The sequence below is a fragment of the Phyllostomus hastatus genome, unplaced genomic scaffold (genome assembly GCF_019186645.2).
Source record: "Phyllostomus hastatus isolate PE091 unplaced genomic scaffold, TTU_PhHast_1.1 phas_contig_38, whole genome shotgun sequence".
NCBI classification, from domain to species: Eukaryota; Metazoa; Chordata; class Mammalia; order Chiroptera; family Phyllostomidae; genus Phyllostomus; species Phyllostomus hastatus.
This window is the reverse complement of record NW_025333869.1, coordinates 24609260-24632249: the sequence shown is the minus strand read 5'-3', so window position 1 is coordinate 24632249 and position 22990 is coordinate 24609260. Positions and strand designations below refer to the sequence as shown.

The 22990-nt window shown below is 52.9% G+C and overlaps 1 protein-coding gene across 3 annotated transcripts; it reads right to left on the bottom strand.

Moving 5' to 3' along the window:
• Positions 1-183: 183 nt before the first annotated feature.
• DNAJB12 (DnaJ heat shock protein family (Hsp40) member B12) lies at positions 184-17899 on the bottom strand. 3 transcript variants are annotated; one of them, XM_045842219.1, is made up of 9 exons: positions 17677-17899; positions 10319-10499; positions 8985-9130; positions 6831-7016; positions 6633-6712; positions 5449-5558; positions 3807-3979; positions 3090-3241; positions 184-1938 (listed from the first exon to the last, which is right to left on the bottom strand). In XM_045842219.1, exons 1-8 carry the CDS (start codon positions 17807-17809, stop codon positions 3120-3122), a joined length of 1131 nt encoding a protein of 376 aa, XP_045698175.1. In that variant the 5' UTR covers positions 17810-17899; the 3' UTR covers positions 184-1938; positions 3090-3119. The 3 variants fall into 3 exon arrangements, with proteins under 3 accessions (XP_045698175.1, XP_045698176.1, XP_045698174.1); XM_045842220.1 differs by having other exon boundaries at positions 3096-3241; XM_045842218.1 differs by having other exon boundaries at positions 3144-3241.
• Positions 17900-22990: the final 5091 nt, after the last annotated feature.

Genomic DNA, 22990 nt, shown 5'->3' with positions numbered 1-22990 from the left:
TGCCTGTATGGAGTCGGCCCTGAACAATTGTGACTAAAGTGGCTGTCAGCTGGGGCAAGGGGGACATTTAGGCCTGTCACCCCAAACTCCTTGTGGGATGTCAGTAGTAACAGGTGCTTGTGGGATCCCCCCAACCTCAGCTTCCACCCCCCCCCCCACACGGTGCAAACCCACCACAGCCAGTCACATAATAAACATATTTATAGATGTACAATCTCAATTCTAACTCAAGAAATACAGCTTCTCAGGGGATCCTTTAGGATCTATGTTCTTATTGCACATGGCTCAGCCATCTAGGGACATCTACCAAGACCAGCCGGTCGGATGGTGGGGGCAGAGCACCAGGGCCACTGCGGTGGGCACTCTCACCCGTGTCCAGTTCTCAGCATCTCTCTGGGCCTGGGCGGCCACTTCATCCCAGGGCGGGATCTTGTTCAAAATCCAGATTTGACATTTCTTCACCAAGCTTCCTTTCCCAGTATGAATCCTGTTTGTTGGGGGACTTTTAAAAAAAGAGCCAGGAGTAACTCTGGGAGGATGGGTATCACCTCTCAGCTGGCAGCGTGGGGAAGTAAGGCTCGGAAGATGGCAGGCTCAACGGCACCCCCACCACCAGAGGAAAGTTCAGGAAAACACGGTAATTCCAAAAGGCCCTGTCGAAACTGTGGGAACAAAGAAAACTTCCCTCCCTTCTCCTGGCAGCAACTGCTGTTTTGAGAAAAATCCTCATTTGAAGGTAAGGATAAGAAAACCCTTCTGGTTCAGATGCATCCTTTGTCCAAAGTGTGAGAGAAGGCGGGGTGGCATGGTGTCCGCAGAGGGCAGACTTTCTTCGGGAGCCAGCTGTTGCCCTGGGGTCCTGGGTGCCACCGGCTGGCTCTGGGAGGAAGAGCCCACGGGAGTCCTTGGCGCACAACTTGGGAAGAACCAGTGGCAACACTGGAGCCGTGCCTTGTGGCACCTGGAAGGCAAAACTCAGGGACCAGGGCAAGGCGGTCGGGCAGACCCTGGCCCCTCTTCTGACCTTGTTGATCTCCCTGGCTAGGGGTCAGAGGGCTCCCAGGCACCAGGACGCCTGAGCTGGCCAAAGCTTGAGGTGGGTGGCCTCACCCCAGGCCACTTGGGGCCTCTACTGTGACTCAGTGCTGGGCTGGCACCTGGCCCTAAGGGCACGTTCTCCCCCCCTGCTTAGCCATAAACCTGGCAACCTTCTAACGCTTTCTACAGATTTATCCTGCCATGATTGCTGCTGCCTAAAATGGGCCGGGGTCCAGGGGAACGCCGGAGGCTGTGACCAACTCCCTGTGCTGGGGCCAGTGTCTGCGGAGGACCTGGCTGCCTTCCCCGACCAGTCTGTTTTCTATAACAGGGAAGAAGTCATCGAAACAATGTTCCAAATCCCTGCATAGTTTAACAAGTAGACCATATATCTATATATATCTTTATATATGCTATTTACATATAAATAGATATATATACATATACACGCATCCGTAAATTACATTCTCTGGAAAGTTCTCTTTCCTCCTCCTGGCCAGCACCTGCCTGGATTCCACTGTGGTGACTGGTGGTGGCTCCTGGGAGGGAAAAGAAAGGCAGTCGGGTGTCCCCTCCCCCAGCCCTTCCCACAGACAATTGCTGCAAGTTTTACATTCTGCTTTTGTTGCCATGGTTTCCGTATCCTAGGAGTGGGCCGCTGCGGAGCCTGAGCCTGGGCCAGCCCTGGGAGGGAGGGAAGCGCCTGTGGCAGGTTTTCCTGTCTGTCCTAAGAGCTTTCTGCATTTACTGGACGAGAGATTGGGCAAGTTGTGTGGTGGTCGGCCTCCAATCCATTTTAATGTTTGTTTTTTTTTCTTTTCTTTTTATGTCTTTCCTTAAATACAGTCCATCACCTTGGCTCAGTGCACGTCACCAAAAATTCTCCAGGGATTTCATGGTCTGGGGAGGAGAGTGGGAACAGTTAGTGTGGCAGTCACACCTCTGGAGTCTCGGGTTCTGCCTGCATGAACAAGTAACCCTCCCTGCCTCATCCTGCACAACCGAGCTGCAGCACCCAGCTGCCCTCCTGCAGCCTGCTTCACTATCCTGGGGGCACAAGCCAACAGCCTCAAAGCAGAGAGCCTGCACCTGGATCCCTACTGAAGGGACACGGAGGGACCGACAGGGTACCAACAGGAAAAAGAGCCTTCACCAGCCCTGCCCACAATCCTCTGGGCGTGGTCCAAGTTGTCCCCTCCGGCAAATGCTGGAAGCAGAGCTCGCTGCCCGCACATAGGGGTAAAGGAGGCAGACAGCCTGATACCAGCAACATTCACCCCTCCCCCGCAACCCCTCTCTGTGTTGAGGGCTCTGCATTTGACCCTGAACTCATGACCTGCTGTTCCCTTCCTCAGACCACAGGTGAGATGCCGGGCAGGCCAGATACCTATGGCTTCCAGGCTGCGGGTGCAACAGCATGAAAGAGGAACAGTGAGAGACAGAGACACAGAGAAAGCCAGCCTCTGGTACCACCTGAGGTAGACGTAGGTGCCCAGGGCCCTCCTGCTCCTAGCCTGTCAGCTCCCTCCTCTGCCCTCTGTCGGCCTCCCATCTGTTCCATGTCCCACTGCCTGGGAGAGCAGGAAAAGAGGAGGGGCTCTTGGCCCAACTGTTCCCACGCAGTTCTCCCTGCGTGGGGGCTATCTTGGGACCAGTAACATGTGGTGGCTTAAATACCAGGTTACAGACAATAGTTTGCTGCACTTGGGAGAGGGCGGTGCTGACTTGGTGGCTAGGGTAGACCCAGGAGGCAGGAGGGGCTCTCAGCACCAGCCTTGGGCTCCCTCTTTTGCTTGGCTCTTGGGTCCCACAGCATGACCCCCTGAGCCAGAGGGTGAGGTGGGATTGGGGTGAAGAGCGGAGGCCTGAAGCAGACCTCAGTTTCCAAGCACACCCCAGAGCTGCCCCAACTCTGAAAGCTGGATGGAGGTCAGGCTGGGGACAAGGGGCCTGTGCCATCACTGCCAGGCTCCCCCCCACCCCTCCCCGACTCATGAGCAGGGCCAGAGCTGCCAGGGTGTTTGCAGGGCAGAGGAGGCCCTGGCTCATACTTGGACCTCGGTAGTGCAGCTGGCCCAGCGCTATCCATGCAGGGAGGCCTGCACCTCTGACAGTCGGCTACAGCTTGGGGTGCTCATCCTCTGTGCTTTGTGGTACATGTCTGCGTCACCAAAGTAGCGGGCCCGGTATAGCAAGCCTTCCTCTGCAAAGCAATGGGGCAGGGTTAGGACACGGCTGGTACCCCCTGAAGCCTGCCAGAACCTGTCTGGCCTGTGGGGACAGGAGGAAGGCTGTTACCGGCCCAGGAGCTGGAGCAGAGGACTTAGGAAGGACTCTGAAGGAGCAAAGACTATGGCCCCACTGGGACCATCTTGGGATAGGGGGAGAAGCCCCTTTCTGTAGAGTGGGGGTGAGGCCAGGCGAGGTGAGAACCTGTCATCCTGGTCACACCTCCCCAGAGTCCCGGAATTAGAGCCTGATGCCCAATCACTGGGTGACCGAGAGATCTGCTCCAATCTCTCTCTACATAGTCACCTCCGCAGCCAAAGGACAGGCTGGCTGCAGCGACTTGCAGAAGGAATCTGGAGAAAACCTCCAGGTGGGCCCGGGCTGCTGGCCCCAGGGAACGCAGGGGTGGAGCTCGGCTCGTGGCTGGGAGATGGCTGGCGCAGGGCAGGGCCAGGTGCTGGGCCCACAGACCCCTGGGCAAACAGGGCTTTCTCCTTTCCCATTCTCAAGCTCTGTGCCCCTGCCACATGTACACTCACTCTGCTGTTTCTCCTTCCAGCAGTTGTTTCGGAGGTTGGCGATATAATCATCTTCCACGTTCCGTTCTACTGTTTTCAGGCTGGGGCCCGTGTACTCCTTAGAGAAGGTGTCTGCCACGTAGTAGACAACGTTCAGGTGGTCAGTGACTCGCCTGTGAACGTGGCCCACCGACCTGGTCAACAAAAGACAAGGAACAAAGTGGGCCTGGGGCCCGGGGCCAGGGTGGCTCTAGAGGTGACGAGGCTCCTGACAAGAAGTGCCACAAAGGCCAAAGGATTAGGGCACCTCCCTCCCAAACTACAGCAGGAACTTGCATTCCCCACAAAGTGAGGGTCTGATGCAAGGCAGGTGACCCTCCAGCACAAGTGGTCCAGGCTATCTGTTGCAAGCCCTTCCTCAGGTTCTACGCTTACCACACTGCTGACTCAGGGAACTCTGGGGAGATGCCCCTTTCTGAGAGGCCCTGGTCAGGGAAGTAGGGAACCTGGGATGAGTCTGGGCCCAGTCTCCAGTGAGTTGTGGGACCTCAGCTCCCTGTGCCTCCGGCTTCCCCACTCCTAAGCCAACCCTTGCTGAGGGTCTGCCTAGCTACCCAGGAGCTCCTAGTCTAGGGTTAAGAGGCTTAGGAACAAAATAACAAGAAGGGTTCCAAAGAGCTTCATCTTTCCAGCTCTTGGATTCTATATTCCAGCTCTAAACGCAGGCTCAGAGGCTGTGGGAAGAGCCTCAACACACAGATGGTAGTCAGTGCTTGGGTGAGGACAGTCCCTGCCTGCCCACTGCTGCCTGTCCTCTCTCCAGTAGAGAGAAGGGCTGCCATCAGGCCAGGGAGAGGTGGCAGGGCTGGTGTGGGCCCAGTAGACTGACTCTGCCCCCTGCTGGCCAAGCAGGATGCTGCCAGGCTCCCAGCCAGTGCCAAGCCACTTGGGACCTGAAAGCTTCCACCAATAGAAGCTAAGCACCCTACTGTGTATCAGATACTGTCAGGTGCTAGGAATAAATTAGGGGGGCCAACACCTTAAATGGTCAAATAACTTGCCCAAGTTCACTACCGGTAGTTGAGACCATATATTTATTCAACAAATGTTGAGCATTTCCAATCAGTCTGAAATTTTTACTCATTTAATTTCCACAAGCAGGTAAATGTTGTTCCCATTTTACAGATGAGGAAACCAAGGCTCAGAGAAGTTATATAACTTATCCAGGATCACAGCTGCTCAGTTAGTAGAAGAGCTGGGATTCAAAGCCACCCTTGGTCTGTCTGACTCTAAAGGCCTTGCTCTTTCCATGGTCCTGAGGCCCCCACCCTGAACATAAGAGCAGAGGTTCTTATCTCAAGGTCCACAGATAAGATTGAGGGGAGCAGGTCATGAAGCCGGTGAAACCATATGCAAAAGTGTATGTGCAAGGTTCTAGGGAAAAGATCTGCAGGTTTCATTGCATTTTCTCAGGGGAGCATGATCCTAAAAAGATCAAGAACTTCTGCTCAATAGGAAAGTGTATTTTCTCGATTCTAAGCCAGCTTTCTGCATTATGACCAAGAACCTGCAGGATGAGAAGGAAGACCCCTAATGGTGACTGAAACTCCAAAGTCCCCATCTGCCCACCACCCTGGCCTCACCCCCAGCTACCAGTACTCACGGCCTCAGGCTCAGACTGTAGGGGGGACTGGAGACCATGAGCTGGCTGAGAGCTGACACGAGGATCAGGATGAGGATGGGCATCAGTTGGACAAACACCCCCAGCCCGCCCTGCAGAGGAGAGCAATGGTCACCCAAGCCAGACCTGGGTGGGGGTGTGCTGCGGCCACAGCCACCACCAGCTCCCCTGTACAGTGCAGCCCAGGTGTTGGGAGGCAGTTACCACGCAAATAGGCCATGATATCACTCTCCCCCTCTTCCCCCCACAGCTCCCCAAAACACAGAACCCCCTCCACCTGCCACCTTCCCCTGACAAGAACAAAACAGCAACAGATATTAAATACAGGAGGAAGGTGGGCATATGCATTTCGTTGTGAGAGAATAACAAAAAATGGGCAGAGGTGGCTGCCTCCAGAAGAATGGGAGACAGAGCTGGAGGGAGATTTTCACTACGTGTAACTTTTTGAATTTCAAATCATACAAATATATTATCAATTTAAAAACTGCCAGTTAAAAATAATAAATACAAATAAATTTGTTCACTGTGTGACAATTTGTAACTTAAAAACTCCTCTGTATATTAGATAATACACAAAATGAAAGTTGAAAAATAAATAAATAAAAACATAAGGCCACTGTCAGAGCAAAAGGGAACACCTCTGCCTGCTATAATGTAAAATGTTCCGCCACTGTCCACGGGACTTTGACTTTAGTTAGCTAGCTGTTCTCGCGGCAGTCAAAATGTGTCGGCAGCACTGTTCTGCTATAGCCTTTGCACACGTTTTCTGAGCGCTGAAAAGACTAGAGTAGCACCTATGCTGTCGTCCTTTACAATTCTTCCGTGGAGCCTAACTTTCCACTGCTTGGAAAATGTTGGCCTTACGAACGAATGAGCTGCACAAAGGCTATTCACACCCGAACCTGTCTGTAGCTGGAAAACACTCTGCATGACATTCTCCAAAAGAGGCCATCCAATCCCTGCTCCTCCCGGTGGGCAGTGTGGAGTGTGGCTCCCTCTGGTGGTGCTCAGCAGAATGACAAGGGAGGCCAGAGATGGCTCGTGGGCTGAGAGTTGTGGGAACACTGCCATCCCAGGATAGATAGCTGGGCATGTCACTATCCCCTCGAGGCCCCACACCCTGTGGTGGGGCCCTCCCCTCCTCTCCCAGCACCTTCTTCACTCACGTCACCCTGGTTCTCCCTGCGGTCCTGCCTTTGCTGGTAGTTATAGCGCATACGGCCATTGCTGTAGACATGGACGTTACCTGGGGGTCAGAGGGACTGAGTCAGGAGTGGGGCTGCTGGGAGAGGGACAGGCTGGCACCCAGTCTCCCACCATCGCCCCTGGCCAGACTTAGCTGTGGGGAGAGTAGGGGGACTTACTAGATGGGAAGCCACCGCCAAAGAACATGTTGAAGAGGTCTTCGGGGGAGATGTCAGCCTCGAAGCCGCGGTGGAAGTCCCCGTGCCCATGGCCATGCCGGGCTGCCTGGCTCTTGTCGTCACCAAACTGGTCATACTGCTTCCTCTTCTCTGGGTTGCTGAGCACTGCATATGCTGTGCCAATGGCTGGAAAGGAGGTGGAAAGGTCAGGCCTGGGCATGCTGGGGGTGTGCGGGACACGGCTCCCACGGCTGCCACCAGCTCACCTCCTTCAGGTCCTTAAGTGGGGCTAAGGAGGCAGGAGTCGTTGGCCCAGCTGGAAGTCTTGGGGTGGGGTGGGGTGGGGGGTGCGGGCATGCCTGGGGGAGTCTGGGCCGCCTGGGCTGGGGAGAGGATTAACACTCAGGCTCCTAGCCCCCCACCTCACGATGCGAGTCCACCCTTTTCTACATACCAGGCCCTTTATGGACATTATCTTACTTACTCCTAACAGCAACCCTATCTCCATTCACTGATGAGAAAACTGAGGCTCAGGGAGTGTAAGCTCATAGAGCTCTGATGTGGCAGAGCCAGGAGCCAAACCCAGGAGTGTCTTGCTTCAAGTCCAGTCCCCAACTTTATAAAAAGCACCAGTCCCCACCCCCAACCCCATTTCTCTCTCGAAGTATCCAGTGGATGAGGCCATTCCTTTCTGGAGGTTATGTAATCGTGAAGTCACAGTGTGACCTGAGGGCCAAACAGATATGTGACAGCCTGCTGGAAAGCAACAGAAACTGGAAGCAACAGAACGGCAGGGAGCGGCCAAATCCCCAGTTCTAGTTGCAGCTCCTCCACTGCTGGTAGTGTGGGCTGGGCGAGGAGCCTTCTCTTCTCTGGGGTCCAGGTCCCAGCTGCCAATTTTCTGCCTGCCCTGGGGCTTTCCCTGTAGAGGTGGGAAGCCTGGGCCCCAAAGGACCCCAGCTTGGGCTCTCCCGAGTCTCCTGCTCCCTGTTGAGCGGCCCACTCTTTCACAAGAGTGGGTTAGAGCTGCATCTGCTTCGGAACTCACAGCCCCTGAGAATCAGGTGGATGCCCCTCCACCTCCCATTCTGACAAGGCCCCCAGGCCAGGTGTGGCCTCTCAGTGCCTGCCAGGAAGGCTGTAGGCAGAGGTCAGGGCTGGGGAAACGTTACCCTTGGCCATCTTGCTTCCCTGCTCACATTTTCCTTCTCCCTCTGGGGCTGACTGACAGGCAGCAGGCGATGATGCTTGCAGACTACCCATGCAGGACCAGCCCCAAGGAGCACCTGGGGTGGGCCCTGGAGACAGCATACCAGGTCTTGGGGCCTGCTCTGCCACAGGATCCCCACCTGGCCACGGTCATGGCCCCAGGGCAGTGCAGCGCTCTGCCCGGGCTAGGAGAGGCTAGTCACCACACTATTTCCCCGAGGGAGGTGAGTCTAAGATCCTGACGGTCCCACGGAGGACAAGGTGGGCATGAGAGAAGAGGCGTCTGGGGGAGATGTGAACCAGCAGCGCCCAATGACACGGTGCTGGCAGTGTCTGTACACATGTGTGGGTCCAATGAGAATATAACCGATTAAAGAGCAGCTGCTGCTTCCAGCTAGAATGGAAACACCCGTCCCAGAACCAATAGGCCCCGAGGCCAGAGAGACTGCCAGGTCCCCCGCTGCAGGCCCCAGGGTGTGTGTGGTGTAGAGAGAGACAGAATGTATGTGCAAAGGGAGCTGGGGGTGGGCTGGCTGTGGCTGCTGGTGCTTGGGGAGGCCACCAGGCCAGAGGCCTTTGGCCTGGAGCGGCCCACCCGGTTTCTCCGCACAGAGCAGCTGGTACAGAGACCTCAAGGTGGGTGAACACAGCAGGACTGCTTCTGCCCCTCAGCCACCGTATGGTCTGGAGAAGCCATTGGTTCTCTTGCTCCCAGCCCCCTTCTAAAGCCTCCAGGGAATGAGGGGGACAGGGAGGCAGGATGGCGCCATCCGAGCTCTGACCGATTCTGTGTGGCTACAGGTGGCTACTGGGGCCTTCTTCCAGGAAGCAGCTCCTGAGCCAATAGGACTTGGGTCCATGGCTGCTTCCTGGAAAAGCCCCTTATTCCCTTCTAAGGACAGGAGATAAAAACACCAAAATACCAGGAAATCAGGGCCAACTTACCTTTGAAAGCTTCCGTGGCGCCAGGCGCGTGGTTCTTGTCTGGGTGGAACTTGAGGGCCAGTTTGCGGTAGGCCTTCTTCAGGTCCTCGTCCGAGGCCCCTCTGCTCACCCCCAGGATCTCATAGTAATCTTTACACTGCTTGACCCTGGGGGAGGGAAACGAGTGTTGGTGGGGGAGGTCTCCATGGGCCCAGGGCCCAGGGCCCAGGGTGGGTGGGCGGGGAACAAGCAGCATGAGCACACAGCTCTGGCCAGGCTCACGGGCACACGCTGTCAGACTGTGGGGACAGGGGCGGAGATCTGGGCAGGGGCCAGAGGAACACCAGGGATATGTTCAGGGTACAAGAGGGGCAGCTGCTGTGTCTGCCGGACCGGGAAGCACCCCCCTTTGCTAACGGCACTCTCACCGCAGGCAACCTAAGGACTGCGCATCGGGGCCTGTGCCCAGGGACAGGTGTGTCCCAAGCTCCGCCAGCTGTCTCCTCTCCTTGCAATCTGAGTCTTGACTGGGCACCAAAAAAGGCCTGGCAGGTGTTGCTCACCCCACCGCAGGGCTCTGAAGAGACCCTGCTTCCCTCCCATCAATTCTGACTCCTGGGGTCCCTGGAGACCCTGACTTTTCCAGGCATTCCTAACTCCCCACAGTCAGTTTTTGCTGCCTGCAACTGGTAGGCCTGTCTGGTCAGAAAAATGTACATTTGGCTTATGTTTTTATGGCAAACTACAATCATGCTGGGTCACACGCAAGCTGAACCACATGGGAACGACCTCAAAGGGGTCCCAAGGCTAGCGAGCGGGGAGGCCTGGGGGGAACGAGTGCCCGAGAAGCCTCGGCTGGGCTATCCTGGCCTGGCAGTGAGCTGCTCCATGCAGGGCCCGCCCAGGCCTTGGAGGGATAGCTGCCTCCTGTCTCCACTCGACCCGCACAGGCTCTGTCTGAACGGGTCTTTGCTGGGGGCGGGTTGTGGGTTGGGGGAGAGTCGGAGGGGGAGACCAAGCCTGTCTCTGCCTGACAAACAGAGCTGTGTGCAGAGCAGAGAAAGCCGGCGGTGTCAGCATTTCCAGCCACTGCTGTGGGTTGTCTTGGAGGGAGGGGACCGTGCAGACCTGGTTCCCACACTACATTCTGGGGTCTCGTGGGAAATAAGGAGGGGGCCTGGTGAGCCCGACCACTCGGACCTTCTCTCTCTTTAAGACCTTCCCAGGGCCCATCCACACACCATAGGCAGATGTGTGGTGGAGGATGCACTGCAGGAGGGGAAGCCTTCTCAAGACTTAAAACCTCCCCACCATCTCCAGACCCTGGCCCCCGCCCGCCGGGCCCAGCCTTCTACCTTTTCACAGCTGCTACTTGTTCCGAGGTGTAGCCTTTGGTGGTCTCTCCTCCTCCGGCTTCACCGTTGGCCGACGGTGCGTCAGACCCACCTGCTTTCCTATGGGTCCCATGGGTTGCGTCTGTGGGTTGGGGTTGGTCACTGGCAGACTGTGGTTTCTGGTTGAGGGACTCGATCAGGGCTGTGCAGAGCAAGGAAACCAGTCAGGGCCCTGCTCTGGCAAAGCCACACGTCTGACTGAGGGGCCAAATGGCCCTGGGGAGGTGGGGGCCCCACACATCCCACCTGCTTACTCTCCCAGCAAAGCTTCTTGCCTGACTGTCGCCTGTGGCGGCCAGTGGGACTGTCGCCTGCTCTTAGGATCCACAGTCCTCCGGAGTTGGCAGGGTGTATACAGGTCATTTAAAACTCAGCATAACCCCTCTCTGCCCCCAAAATAAACTCAGCATAAAAACATTTTTTTTCTTCTTTTCTGGTTCCCAAAAATAAACTATCAGTCCTTCAACTTTTTGTTTTAACCCTCACCCAAAGACATTTTTCCAATTGATTTGTTTAGAGATAGAGGAAGGGAGAGGGAGACAGAAACATTGACATGAGAAACACCAATGAGCTGCCTCCCATACATGCCCCGACCAGGGACTGAACCCGTGACCTAGGCATATACCCTGACTGGGAATCGTATTACAACCTTTTGGTGACGGGACAATGCTCCAACCAACTAAGCCACACAGCCAGGGCAATCCTTCAGATTTTTCAACAGCCATCCTGTGAAGAGCTGAGGTGGGTGAAGTACTTTGCAATGGGGACCCACTAGCAGGGACCACCCAACTCAGCTGGCAGGGGTCAGAATGGCTTCCTGGAGGCCTTTGCCTAGCCATGGAGAGGGGTGGGGGCAATGAGCCTGCCCCACAGGGCCAGGGGTGGTGTGAGACTCAGGATACACGTCTGCCATGTTCACTACTCAAGAGTTTTTACATTTTTCAAGGGCTGGCCATGTCAGATGATCACCCTACTTCAATGTGCAGAATCTACACAGAACATTAGCTGTCTCCCTTAGACAGGGTCAGGGTCATTTCTACTCAAGCCCTTGGTTTCTGCTGACTCAATAAGAGCAAGCTCAAACCTCTGAAAGAAGTCCCCTGTGCCCAGTTATTCAGGTGCAAATCAGTTCTGAACCCCTAGTTATGCCTGGGGTGCAGCATCTTGGGAAACTGCGCGCCAGACTAGTGCAGGGACCCAGGACACCTCTGAGCTGAAGGACAGCAGCACAGCCCGAGGCTCCCCAAGCACCGCGCTGAGTGGCAGATGCTCTGTGCCTCGGCACACCTGGGTCTCACCAGGGGACTAGGGCAGGGCTGGCAGGGGGCAGCACATGGATACTCAAGTGAACTGGCGTGCCCCGAGCCACTGCCGTCTTGGTTGCAGCAAACTCACAGGACCTCACTGAGCCTGCAGCTGGGAAATGCACACACAGGAGCTGCCGACCGAGCCTGCCCCCTGGCCCCGAGGGAGGCGGATGGGTTCCCGTGGGAAATCCTGGGATGGCACTGAGTGCTCCGTGTGTGCCTGGCAGGCCTGCACACGGGGCTCAGCTCGAGTTAGCTCACCCAGTCCTCACAACGACCCTAAAGGTCAGTCTCGTTACCACCACCCCATGGTAAGGAGGAGCCATGTACGACTGCACAACGTGTGCGTGACTGACAAGCTGGGCAGGCAGCACTCCAGCTCCAAGATGTCCAGCTCATGGGCCCTTGCTCTTCGCTACAATGTTAACCCCGACCACACGAGTCAGGCAGGGGGAGTCCCTTCCAGCACGGCCATTCCAAGGAGATGAGAGAAAGTCTGAAAGAGCCAGGTTTCAAATCTCAGCTTTACCCTAACGACATGACCCTGGTTCATCTGAGAAACCTCTAGGTCTTGGTTTCCTCACGATGGGGCAGGAAGATGAAGTGAGATAATGTGCGTCAGCACACGCAGGGAGACCGATGCAGAGTACGAGTCCAAACGAGCAGCTGCTAATATTGCAACCTGGGCCAATGAACTAACTAGCTGGCCAGGAAAATGAGGGGACCTGAGGTGTGTGTGTGGGCGGGGGTGGGGTGGGGGGCTGGGGAGCTCCAAAGCTTGGGAAGGCAACATTTCAGCACTCAGCAGGCTCCGGGCCCGGGTGCAGCCGTGACATGGTAGGTTGTCCCACATGCCAGGTCCACGCCAGGCACCGGGGAAATGGAAAAGGAGGAAACCAACAGATGCCAATCAAGATGGACAGAGGGAGGAAGCTTGCTTTACTAGGTGTTTAAGGGCTTTTACAGAAGTTCCTTATTTTGATTTCTCTGGAAGCCCCAGCGGTCCAGGCCAAGCGGGTTTATCTTGAGGACAACATGACCAGCCATTCGATCGCCACCGAACATCAGTCAGGAGAGGGAACACTCGCTCCAGCACTTCTCAGGGAAGATTCTGGAAGCATTTCAGGGCAGTTACGTGACGTCTAATTCCCCAGTGCTGCCAAGAGAGCTCAAAGGGGAAGAGATGCGCTCTGGGTCAGACGGGAGGTTCCTGCTTGAGCTGGCAATGAGTGTTCTCTGGTTGCTGACCCGCAGGCCTCTCCTGCGGCCCAGACACCCATCTCTTAGGCCCGTGGGATGTGACTGGCTGGTCCTGACTCACCACTGCATTCCTTACTGGCTTAGTAGCTTGTAGGCAAATGTCACAAAAGAGTAGGAGATAGAACAGCTTAATGTGACCCTGGAGTTACACAGACATGGCTGGGTTCAAACCCTAATTCTGCCCCTTCTCAGTAAAGCTGGCAGGCATTTGAAAAGAAGAAAATTGGCAGAAGAAACCAAGGCTGGGGTGGGAACGGGGGCAGCTCAGGCAGAGGGGAAAGCACGTCTACAGCCAAAGACACCACGAGTGGCCCCAGCTCAAACTGAGACTGGAGAGTCCGACTGCCTGGGTTCGAACCTGGCTCTGCCGCAGGCTGGCGAGTTCGTCTAGATTAACTTAGCTTCTCCATACAGAACTGTATCTCCTGTAAACACATATGAAGAAGCAGCACAACTTCTAGCGAATATTAAGCGTTATCTATTACTTTCATTTCCAGGCGCTCTCTGCATGCCTGCAGTGTCAGAGAGAGCCGGGAAAGGGAGGCCAGCGCAGGGAAGGAGTCTGGGAGTGGAGCTGGACAGTCTGGTTTTTTTGCTAATCAGTCATGGAGCCTTGTCAGGTCATCTAATTCCTCAGCGAAGATATGATCTTTGCCCTCACAGGGTTGCTCTGAAGGGTGGAAAGATTCAGTGAAATTAGGTAAACGAAGGGGTGAGCACACAGTGAGGCTCACGAAGGCTGACTGACTTGAACGGACAGCCCCACTCAAACCTCACCAGTACTAGAACACCTCTCAGTCCCAGACCCTGAGCGACAGAATCTCTCGGCAACACATCCTCCCCTCTCCCTGCGAAGGCTTCCCACCTTGGCCTTCCTGACTCAGCCTGGACCAACAGCCTCGAGCTCAGAGCACCTCAGGCAGCCTGAGCTGCAGGATCATTCAGGCCAACCCTTCCTTTGTATGCCGGGAAAGTAAGGCCTACAGGTGTTCGCATCAGCTCCCCGGGGAACCTGGCACCTTCCACCATTGTTGCTAAGCCTCAGGCAGAGCCAATGTCTACTAGGCTGCCAGGCACTGGATAGACACTCCCAGAAAGGGACTGACTGGCTCCACTAGCCCTGCTCTGTGGCACCCCAGCTTAGGGCATGGCTACTGCTCCACTGTAGGACTGTCTGGTCCTTGGTGCCTCCTTGTCCCACTTCCTGAAGCATGCGTTTCAAGTCCCCTCAAATCTTTTCACTTTGAGGCCCCTCAACTCCTCAAATTGCCCTGAGCCTCCTCTCACCCTAACCGTTCCATCTGTCCTTCCACTTCTCCTTCCATGCTCTGGATCCTTCCTTTTCATTCCTCAACTTGTCCTTTTCCCACGTGGCCTTTGCTGCACCTGACAGTGATGCTCACCACCTTGAAACACTGCTCCTCGGCTACCTGACAGCTGCTCTGTCCTGGGACCGCCTCTTCCTGCTGTTGCCCCGCCCCACCCTGCACAGGGATAAGGCTGTGCCAGCAGCAAGCTCCTCTACATGTTCCACACCTGCCCACAGTGACTTCCGCCAGGCATAACTGCAGTGAGCTCCATCAGACGGAGGCCAGGCTTTCAGCTAGAACCCGAAGCTCTCTCCCCTGAGCCCCAAGCTGACAGCTCCTATGGAGCAACCCACTGGCACCTCCCACTCTGGCCATCTCTTCCCACCCATGCTCCTCAGCCTTGCTTTCTTCTCAGTCCCACGGGTTTGGATTCTGAATGCCCATTTCTCCTTGGCATTGCTCTTGCCAGGCTGACCATACCCTCCTCCAGACTGTCTTTATCTCGGGCCCTCCCAACTCCTCACCTACTGAGTGCAACTGTCTCCCAGCTAGTTTCTGCCTTGAGTCTCTCTTCCCTCTCATTAACCCTTCACCTTGTTCTCTTTTAAGATAAATGCCCTCATCTTATTCCTGCCACCTAAAACTTCAATTTTCCTCTCCACTAACAATAGAATAAAGTGAATATCCTGGCCTGGCAGGATGGGATTTCCACAATCTGGAAATCCTACTCCATTCCACTTTCCAAACTGAATCCTTTCTATACTTAAACTACCACCTCCACAGCCTCCACATCTTTCTACACTCCATCTCTCCCTTCACACCTCTTACAGCTTCCGGCCTCCATGTCTTTCTTCCAGGAAGCTCTTCTCTAAGTTTCCTGCCTTCCTCCCAAATACCATTCAAATGCTGCTTCCCAAACCTTTCTGAACTCTTTCCTCACTGTGATTTACCGTTATTTTTACATCCTTGCTAGAGCGCTATCTTGCCCGCAATTTAATTTTCAGGAGATTGTCCTCCAAGCCGCCCACCCCCAGTATTTCCCTCCACCTCACCAGACTGTGAACTCATGGAAGGCAAGAACTGAATTTTTCAGGTAGATCCTTAAGCCCTCAGCACCTGACACTGTGTTTAATTTTATATTTTTTTAGTCTTCACCTGATGATAAATTTATCGATCTTAGAGAGGGAGAGAAAGAAAAACATTGATGTGAGATAGAAACATTGATTGGCTGCCTCCTGCATGTGCCCTGACCGGGGATTGAACCTGCAACTTTTGGTCTATAGGATGACACTTCAACAATCTGAGCCACTCAGCCAGGGTTTGACTCACTGTTATTGTTTTGTGGCTTACAATACTACTTTTTTCTGTAATTTGTCTCCCTCCCTAGATCATAAGCTACTTAAGGCAAAGGATCATGCCTGACCAATGGATCCTGCTCAGCACTTAAAACCAAGCAGAGGACTTCACAAACAAAACAAAAATGTTCATTGCATTGAGTGCGCATCTAGAATGAGTTCAAACCTCACATATCGAGTGTGGACAATACTACCTAGTATTTTTCTAACCAAGATTTCCCTATCTCAGGCCTAAGTGAAACCCAAGTCCTTGTCAGCGCAGTACAGGTCACAGATGGCACAAGGTGATGTTTACAGAGAGGCATGTACTCATTCCAGAATATCCTAAGTATCACACACATGCAGCAGGTGACTCTTCTGCCAGAGCAAATTCCAGTGCTGGAGCCCTAGGAAGGACATCCCTCAAAGCCCCCAAACCAGCCCAGGAGGCCCGCTGACAGGAAGATCTCCACAGGCTGTATCGTTACCATCCTCTCCTGGCCGCCTGCTCCGGAGGCCCCAGAGGCATCAAAGTCAGAGAGAATTCTGAGGGCTGAAGGGCCCCTACCCCATCCTGCTCTCCTCTTATATAGTGTGACTTAATTCATAGAGAAGCTCCTTGAGCGGGCTACCTCAGGACTCCTGGCACATACAGACTGAAACCCTCTCCAAGAGAAGGCAGACAGGGCAAACGATCAACATGCAGTCAGGAGGCAGGAAAACATAGGCATTCCAAGCTGCCTTTCCCGCCAGGGTTCCTCCTTCTCATTTTCGTAGCGCGGGCAAGGACAATTTGGAGGCCGACTGCTGCTCTCCACTCCCATCTTACTCCTTTAGAAAGATTCCATGTATAGAGTCACAGAACTTTCCAATTTCTAGCTGTGCAATACTGGGCAAGTCCCTGGCCTCCGAGATATGTGTTCATCTACAAAACAAAGATAATCATCTTTGCTCTGCCTCCCTGATAGGGCAAGCTCAAGTGAGAAAATGAATTCGAAAGAGCCTTCTAAACTGAAAAGCCCTATGGGTTTTAGTGTTATTTACATGATCTGTGCCAACCCTTTAATTTTCTAGGTGAGTAAACCTGAGCTCAGAAAAGTCACATGGTAGCAGTCAGGATGAGAACGCAGGTTTTCTGATTCTGAGTACGCGTTTATGCTGGACGGTTTATTAACTGGTAACTGCAGGCACAAGCCCTGTTATCTTTAACGGACTATCTATTTCTGTCTTACAGTATTAAGAAAAACTTCTTTAAAGACTTAGGTTCAAGAAAAAAAGAGGGTTCCTGGGTACAGTGAGATGTTCAGCAGTGGAGACCACCTCACTTTTCCCTCCTTGTTTTGTTAGGCTTCTTTCAGACCAGGGCCACAGAGCAGGACAGCCTGGATTCCTGGGAACGAGGGACGTGGGATTGGGGGTGGCCGGGGCTAGCGTCTCCAACAAGACAGTCTTTTCAGAATGTCACAAACGGGTGCAGAGGCTCCAGGAGGGAGTGAGGAGGTCGGTCTCAGGCCAGACCCTCCAAGGCGGTGGTGTGGGGCCGGGAAGGGGGGCGCGGGGAGGGGTGGAGATGGCAGGTGCTAGTTTTGGAAGGGTGGTCTCTGGCCTTCACCTGGAAACGTGCAAGGGAGCGAAGATATGAAGAGGCCTTTGCAGGCAGTCCGAAGATCGGAAGTCCCCTTTCCTCCCTAGAACCCATTTTCCTCGTCAGAGTAGTTGTGTTTATTAAACTGTATTTCCCAGGCCGGCAACTGGCCCTGGGCCACCGAACGGCCCCTTGGGAAAAGTAGTTTGACTTCGCTTTTAGGTAAGTTCCCTTCGCCTCATTTGCCAGCGCCTCGCATTCTTGGGAACTCCAAATCTCAGAGAGTTCTGCAAACACCCGGAAAGCTGAAGTCGCGGTCGCCCCTGTCATCAGGTGTGCAGCATCCCGGAGAGCCGTGGGAGCGGCAGACTGCACCTCCCAGCAGCCACTGCGCGTCTCAGAGCGCAGGCGTAGCCGCGCCTCGCCACCCCTCCCCCTCCTCCAACTGCTCCCGTCGGTCCGTTCCCGTATTCCCCCCATTAGATCTAATGTCCCCTCTGTCTCACCGGCGCCTCACACTCACAGCGAGCTCGCGGCGTCGGGTACAGCCTCTGCGCCTTCTCCAGAAAGCGGAGCGCTCGGTCGGGCTGGTTACTCTGGATGGCCTTGAGGGAAATGCTGATACAGCGCTCGGCTTCATCCTTGTTGGATTCCATGGCGGAACCAGAGCGCGGAACCAGGGAGGGGGAGGCCGGGCGAGCGAAGGGCTGCGCCAGCCGCCGGCGCGTCGCTGGGCAGGCGGGCGCAGGATGATGACACACCGGCTGCCCCTCCTTTTCCGAGATTTGAGTGAGGGCGGAACGCTACCGTAGGTCTTCTAAGAGTGCGACATTTAAGAGCGGTGTTAAGACTGCATGTCCACGTTTTTGGAGGCCAAAGGATTATATCCCGAGGTCTTAAAGTTGAGTGTTCTTGCATATTCTTGGTAGTAACTCCGTGCGTTTGAGACGAAGGTCATTTATTTATTCATTCAACAGGTCTTTATGAAAACTCACTGTTTGCCGTGGTGCGAATCCAGTGGTGAACGAAACAGAGCCCCTGCCCTCAGGGAGCTTACATTCTAGTGTGTGTAAGGGGGCGGGGAGACATCCACTAAAGAGATGTATTCAAATAGTGATAAATGCTATGAAGAAAAATAAAAGGATGGAGAGTATAAAGGTACTATTTTAAACAGCTCGATAAGAAATCTCTCAGAAGCTGTTGTTTGAATAGAAATCTGAATTCGGGAGAGAAAGCAGGTGTTCCAGATGTGACTGGAGGAACAAGGGTGGTCCAGGCAGAAGGAAGAAAGAGCAAATGCAAAGGCTCTGAATCAGGAACTTTGCCTGGTGAGTTAACTGACAAGATCAACAAGAATACACTATAGGGGGCATGTCCAAGTAGCATTATAGAGGGGGATTCAGTTCCATCAGGCTTTCCTGCCCACTGTTCCAGCCAATGCAGGTTACCAATGACTCATACTGCCAAATCCACTGTTTTTTTTTTTTTTTTTCAGTCCTTATTTATTTGGCCTCTCAAGCAGGATTTGGTAAGAGGCCATTAGAGGTGAGGGTTAGAAGGCTACTTCTATAATTCAGGAGAGAATGAATGGTAACTTGGATACGGCAATGGTGAGAAGTACTTCAATTCTGGATATATTTTGAAGACAGAATCCAAGTGATTTTGCTAATGGCTTGGATGTGGGATATAAGGGAAAGAAAGGAGTCAGAATGATTCCAAGATTTTTGGCCTGAGTAGGTGGAAGAACAGAGTTTCCATGAACCAAAACGGGGAAAACTGAGAGCCACATCTTGGTAGGGGAAACATTAGATTTTTAATGTAATTTAATGTAATTTAAATTTAAATTCTAGGCCCTTTAGAATTCAGTGAAAATATAGAGTAGGGAATTGCACACATGCATGGTTTAGGAAAAAGATGGGGCTGGAAATATAATTTTGGAAGTTTATCAGTATATATAAATGGTATTTAAAGCTATGGGACCAGATGGACAAAGGAATATAAATGGTATTTAAAGCTATGGAACGAATGCATCCAGGAGGCGAGTGTGGATAGGGAGCAGTAGGAGTCTGATTCCTGCTCCCTTTGATGCACGTCGTTTAGAGGTCTAGAAGAGGAGAATCGGGAAGGTAGCACAAAGAAGCAGCTCTGTGGGGTAAGAAAATCAGTTATTTCAGAAGCCAAGTGAAACAAATGTTTCAAGTGGGAGGAATCAAACTTCGGCAAACCATGCAGAGGCCAAGCAATATGAGGACTGAGAAATGACCGACGGATTTGACAACATGGGGGTCACTGGTCACCTTGACAAGACTTCTCTCCATGGATGGTTGAGCTGAAAACCCTGCAGAAATGGATTCAAGAGAGTGAGGGAGGAATGGAGTGGGAGTGGAGAGGAATGTGGGGAAGCTTTGTTTTGTTCTCCTTTTTAAAGCTGGGATATGTTATAGCGCTCTGTGATAGACTTGAGTGGGAAAGAAAGTAGACAATTCCAGTAGACAGAGAAGGTGGGATCTGGGGCACAAGGGAGGGGATGGTCTTAGCTGCCTGGACAACTCACTGCCTTTCAGAAGGGACGGGAGTGTAGCTGGGTACGCTTGCTGGGCAGCTGGTAAGTGTGGAACTGGGGTCACGAGGAAACTCTCTCTGGGTAGTTTTTGTTTTCTCAGTGTAGTAAGAAGCCAGGCCATGGCCTCCTTGGCTACACATGTCACTTCTTTTCATTCCCACTGTCCCCTTCCCGGTGCAAACTCTCACGACTCCACGCTGGTCTGACCGAGTGTCTGGGTGGTGAAGAAATCAGCCCTCCCTAACAAGAGAGCCTTACACTTAGAGAAAGTAAAGCTCTTCAAAAACTGATAGGTCCTTTGTGTGTGTTAATGTATACATACTGGGACCCTTTCAAATAGCCCGTCTGGGGTTTGTTGACTTAGGACAGTACCGTTCATCTTCCTCTCCCCTGCTGTTGATGTAAGAAATGCCCAAAACTACTGAGGATTTTTATGAGTTTATTTGAGCCAAACTGAAGACATTGCTGGGGAGCCAGATCTCAAATGCTCTTGAGAATGATTGTTCTGCAGTTTTTTTTATGCATTTGGAACATAAGGAAGATTAGATGAAGATGGGAGAAAGCAAGGCAGGGACAAGATAGTTAAGATTGCATGCTCTCTCGAGGGTAGTTAAGTTCCTAGAGGTCTGAAAAGGAGGCTTTCACAGACGTGTACACCTAGGTGCACACAAACAATGGACAGGGCTTGCCTACAGCAAAGATAACCTTTTACTAGGGAAGTTATAGGCCTGATGCATGACTACCTGCCATTACCTGCCTGGTTAAGAATTTATTGATCCAATCCCTTTTGAGAGGTTTCTTCAGTTAGATTTATTACTGTGCCCCCTTTTTGTCCACACTGCTAAGTATCATGAGGTCTCCCATTTTCTGAGTGGCACGAGGCCCCTCTTCTCTGTGAAGACACTTCGCTCTGTGAAGAAGGTGCCTGTGTGCGAAGGAGGCCTGCAGTTTCATTGTGTTAAGGAGTTGGATTGTGATTGCCCAGCTACTGGCTGGTAAGCCCTCCTCTCTTCCCTCAATGCATATAAAAGACAAAATCTTATTTAAATTTCGAGTCTGGCCCTGGCTGCTGTGGCTCCGTGGGTTGAGCGCCTGCTGGTGAACCAAAAGGTTGCCAGATCGATTCCCGGTCAGGGCACATGTCTGGGCTGTGGGCCAGGTTCCCAGTTGGGGGCATGTGAGAAGCAACCATCGATGTTTCTCTTGCACATTGATGTGTTTCTCTCCCTCTTTTTCTGCCTCCCTTCCCCTCTCTCTAAAAAATAAATAAATTCTTAAAAAAATAAATTTTGAGTCTGTAGTAACTTGACTTGGTTGGCAGGGTCTGGAGCACGAAGCATCTGGAGAGGTGGGCTGAGTGTGTGTGTGGTTGGACCTCTTCATGCCTGTCTTGTCTTCTCTCTGCTGCCGAGCTGGGCCTGTGAACTGTCTCAGTTCAGAAAGGCTTTGCTGTTTCAGAGGGGATTTTAATGCTGCTCTGACCAGCCTCCATGTTATCACTCCCTGCCTTTTCATAGATCTCAGTCACGCTGCGTGTATTGTTTTTGTTCTGAGGCGGTTTGACTTTCTGTGGTCCCTCTCAGTCCACAGGCCAGGAGGAGAGGCACACTCCTGCTCAGTTCATGGTCCTTGGTTTATAGATTTTGTTTAACAAAGGGACTGGTATGCCCGCAATGACATGAAATTACAGTTTCTCTTTGATAGCCCTTGAAGTTGGGATGTTGTGATTTTGATCTGAGGAGAACATTGGAAGCTTCTCATTTGACTAGCTGGAATCACGGCGTTTGTGGGAGGACGAGGCTCAAAAAGAGACAAAGTCCTTAAATGCCTCCACAGGTACTCAGGAGAAGTCGCTGGGAAAATGAATCTTCATATGAAACTCAGCATCCCCTCATTTTGCTCCTAGAGCTGAAACCACTCTTGTATTAGGTGACCATTAGCTTCTGGATTTCTTCTGGAGACACTGAGAATTCACAGGCTGACTGTAACATGCTTTAATCTTCGATTGCCCTTTCCCCATCTCCGCTGAGACACATTCTAGCCCACCCCTGCCTATCTGCCTGCCCTCCGTCATCATCTTTTCCGTCTGTCCAAGTCTGACTTGTTCTTCAGGACTCGGCTTAAACTCTGTCTTCCCTGTGAAGAAGTAGAGTTCGCTTAACACTCTGTCCTGGACGTCAGGCACTGTGCAGAGCTTTAGGGTTCAGAGAGGCACCACAAATAAAGGATGGAACCTGACAGTCTTGTAAGGGAGACAGATGTTGAGAGGCTGGAGGACAGTGTGCTGAGTGCCACAGTGGGATTGTGTGCAACCAGAGGAGGCTCAGAGTGGGGAGCTGCTAGTTGTGCATGCAGGGTTAGAAAGGCTCGGCGGTCGGTCATCTGAGCCAGGGTCGGCATCTGAGAAAGGGCCTCCGCCTCCACGAGCTCTCCCTGCCCTGACTTCCCCAGGGCACGTTAGCCTGGCTCCCCCATGGACACCACCCTCACTGCCCCGCACAGGTGGCACATCTGTCTCCAGCTAAACTGAAATGGAGATCTTGCCTTCATGTTCCCTGTGGCCGAGCAGAGGGCCTGATACCTAATACGGGCTCAATATATATTTGTTAAATTAGGTCCCATAGACAGGTTTCTCTCTCTCCAGATACTTTATCTGGAGTGTCCCTGAGCTAGCCTGAGGGATACATGCCTCTCTAAGGCCTCAGAAAGGAAGGCCAGTCAGTGGGAGTGTTCCCCACTTCTTGTTCTTTGCTCTTTTGCTCCTTGGCTCCCAGTGTCTCTTGCTACCTCCAAATGTGACCCACCAAAACCTTCCTTTCAGAGAGCTCCAGGCTCCAAAATCTTCTGTGAAGACACTACTCTTATTGATTAAATTATGGTATACAGTGGAACACTATGCAGCTGTGGGAATGGTTGGAGGCTTTCCAATGTATGCTTTTTTTATGTGAACTTGATTTTGGAACCATGTGAATGTTTATCCATTAAAAAAAAAAGAGCCCTGGCTGGTGTGGCTCAGTGAACTGAGTGCTGGCCTGTGAAACAAAGGGTTGCTGGTTTGATTCCCAATCAGGGCACATGCGTGGGTTGTGGGCCAGGTCCCCAGGAGGGGGTGCTCAAGAGGCAATCACACATTGACGTTTTTCTCTCTCCTTCCCTTCCCCTCTCTCTAAAAACAAACAAACAAACAAACAGAAAAGCTAAATGTCACAATGAAGATGAAAATTCAGCTGGCCCTGGCTGTTGTGGCTCAGTGGATTGAGTGCTGGCCTGTGAA

What these genes read in the sequence shown, in the direction of transcription:
- DNAJB12 (XM_045842218.1), bottom strand. Translation starts at nt 17,809, where the DNA reads ATGGAATCCAACAAGGATGAAGCCGAGCGCTGTATCAGCATTTCCCTC. An exon ending in GCAGGGAGAACCAGGGTGAC is followed by an intron (nt 5,559 to 6,632) that starts GTGAGTGAAGAA and finishes TCTCCTCTGCAG; the next exon opens with GGCGGGCTGGGGGTGTTTGT. An exon ending in TACAGTCTGAGCCTGAGGCC is followed by an intron (nt 3,980 to 5,448) that starts GTGAGTACTGGT and finishes TTTGTTGACCAG; the next exon opens with GTCGGTGGGCCACGTTCACA.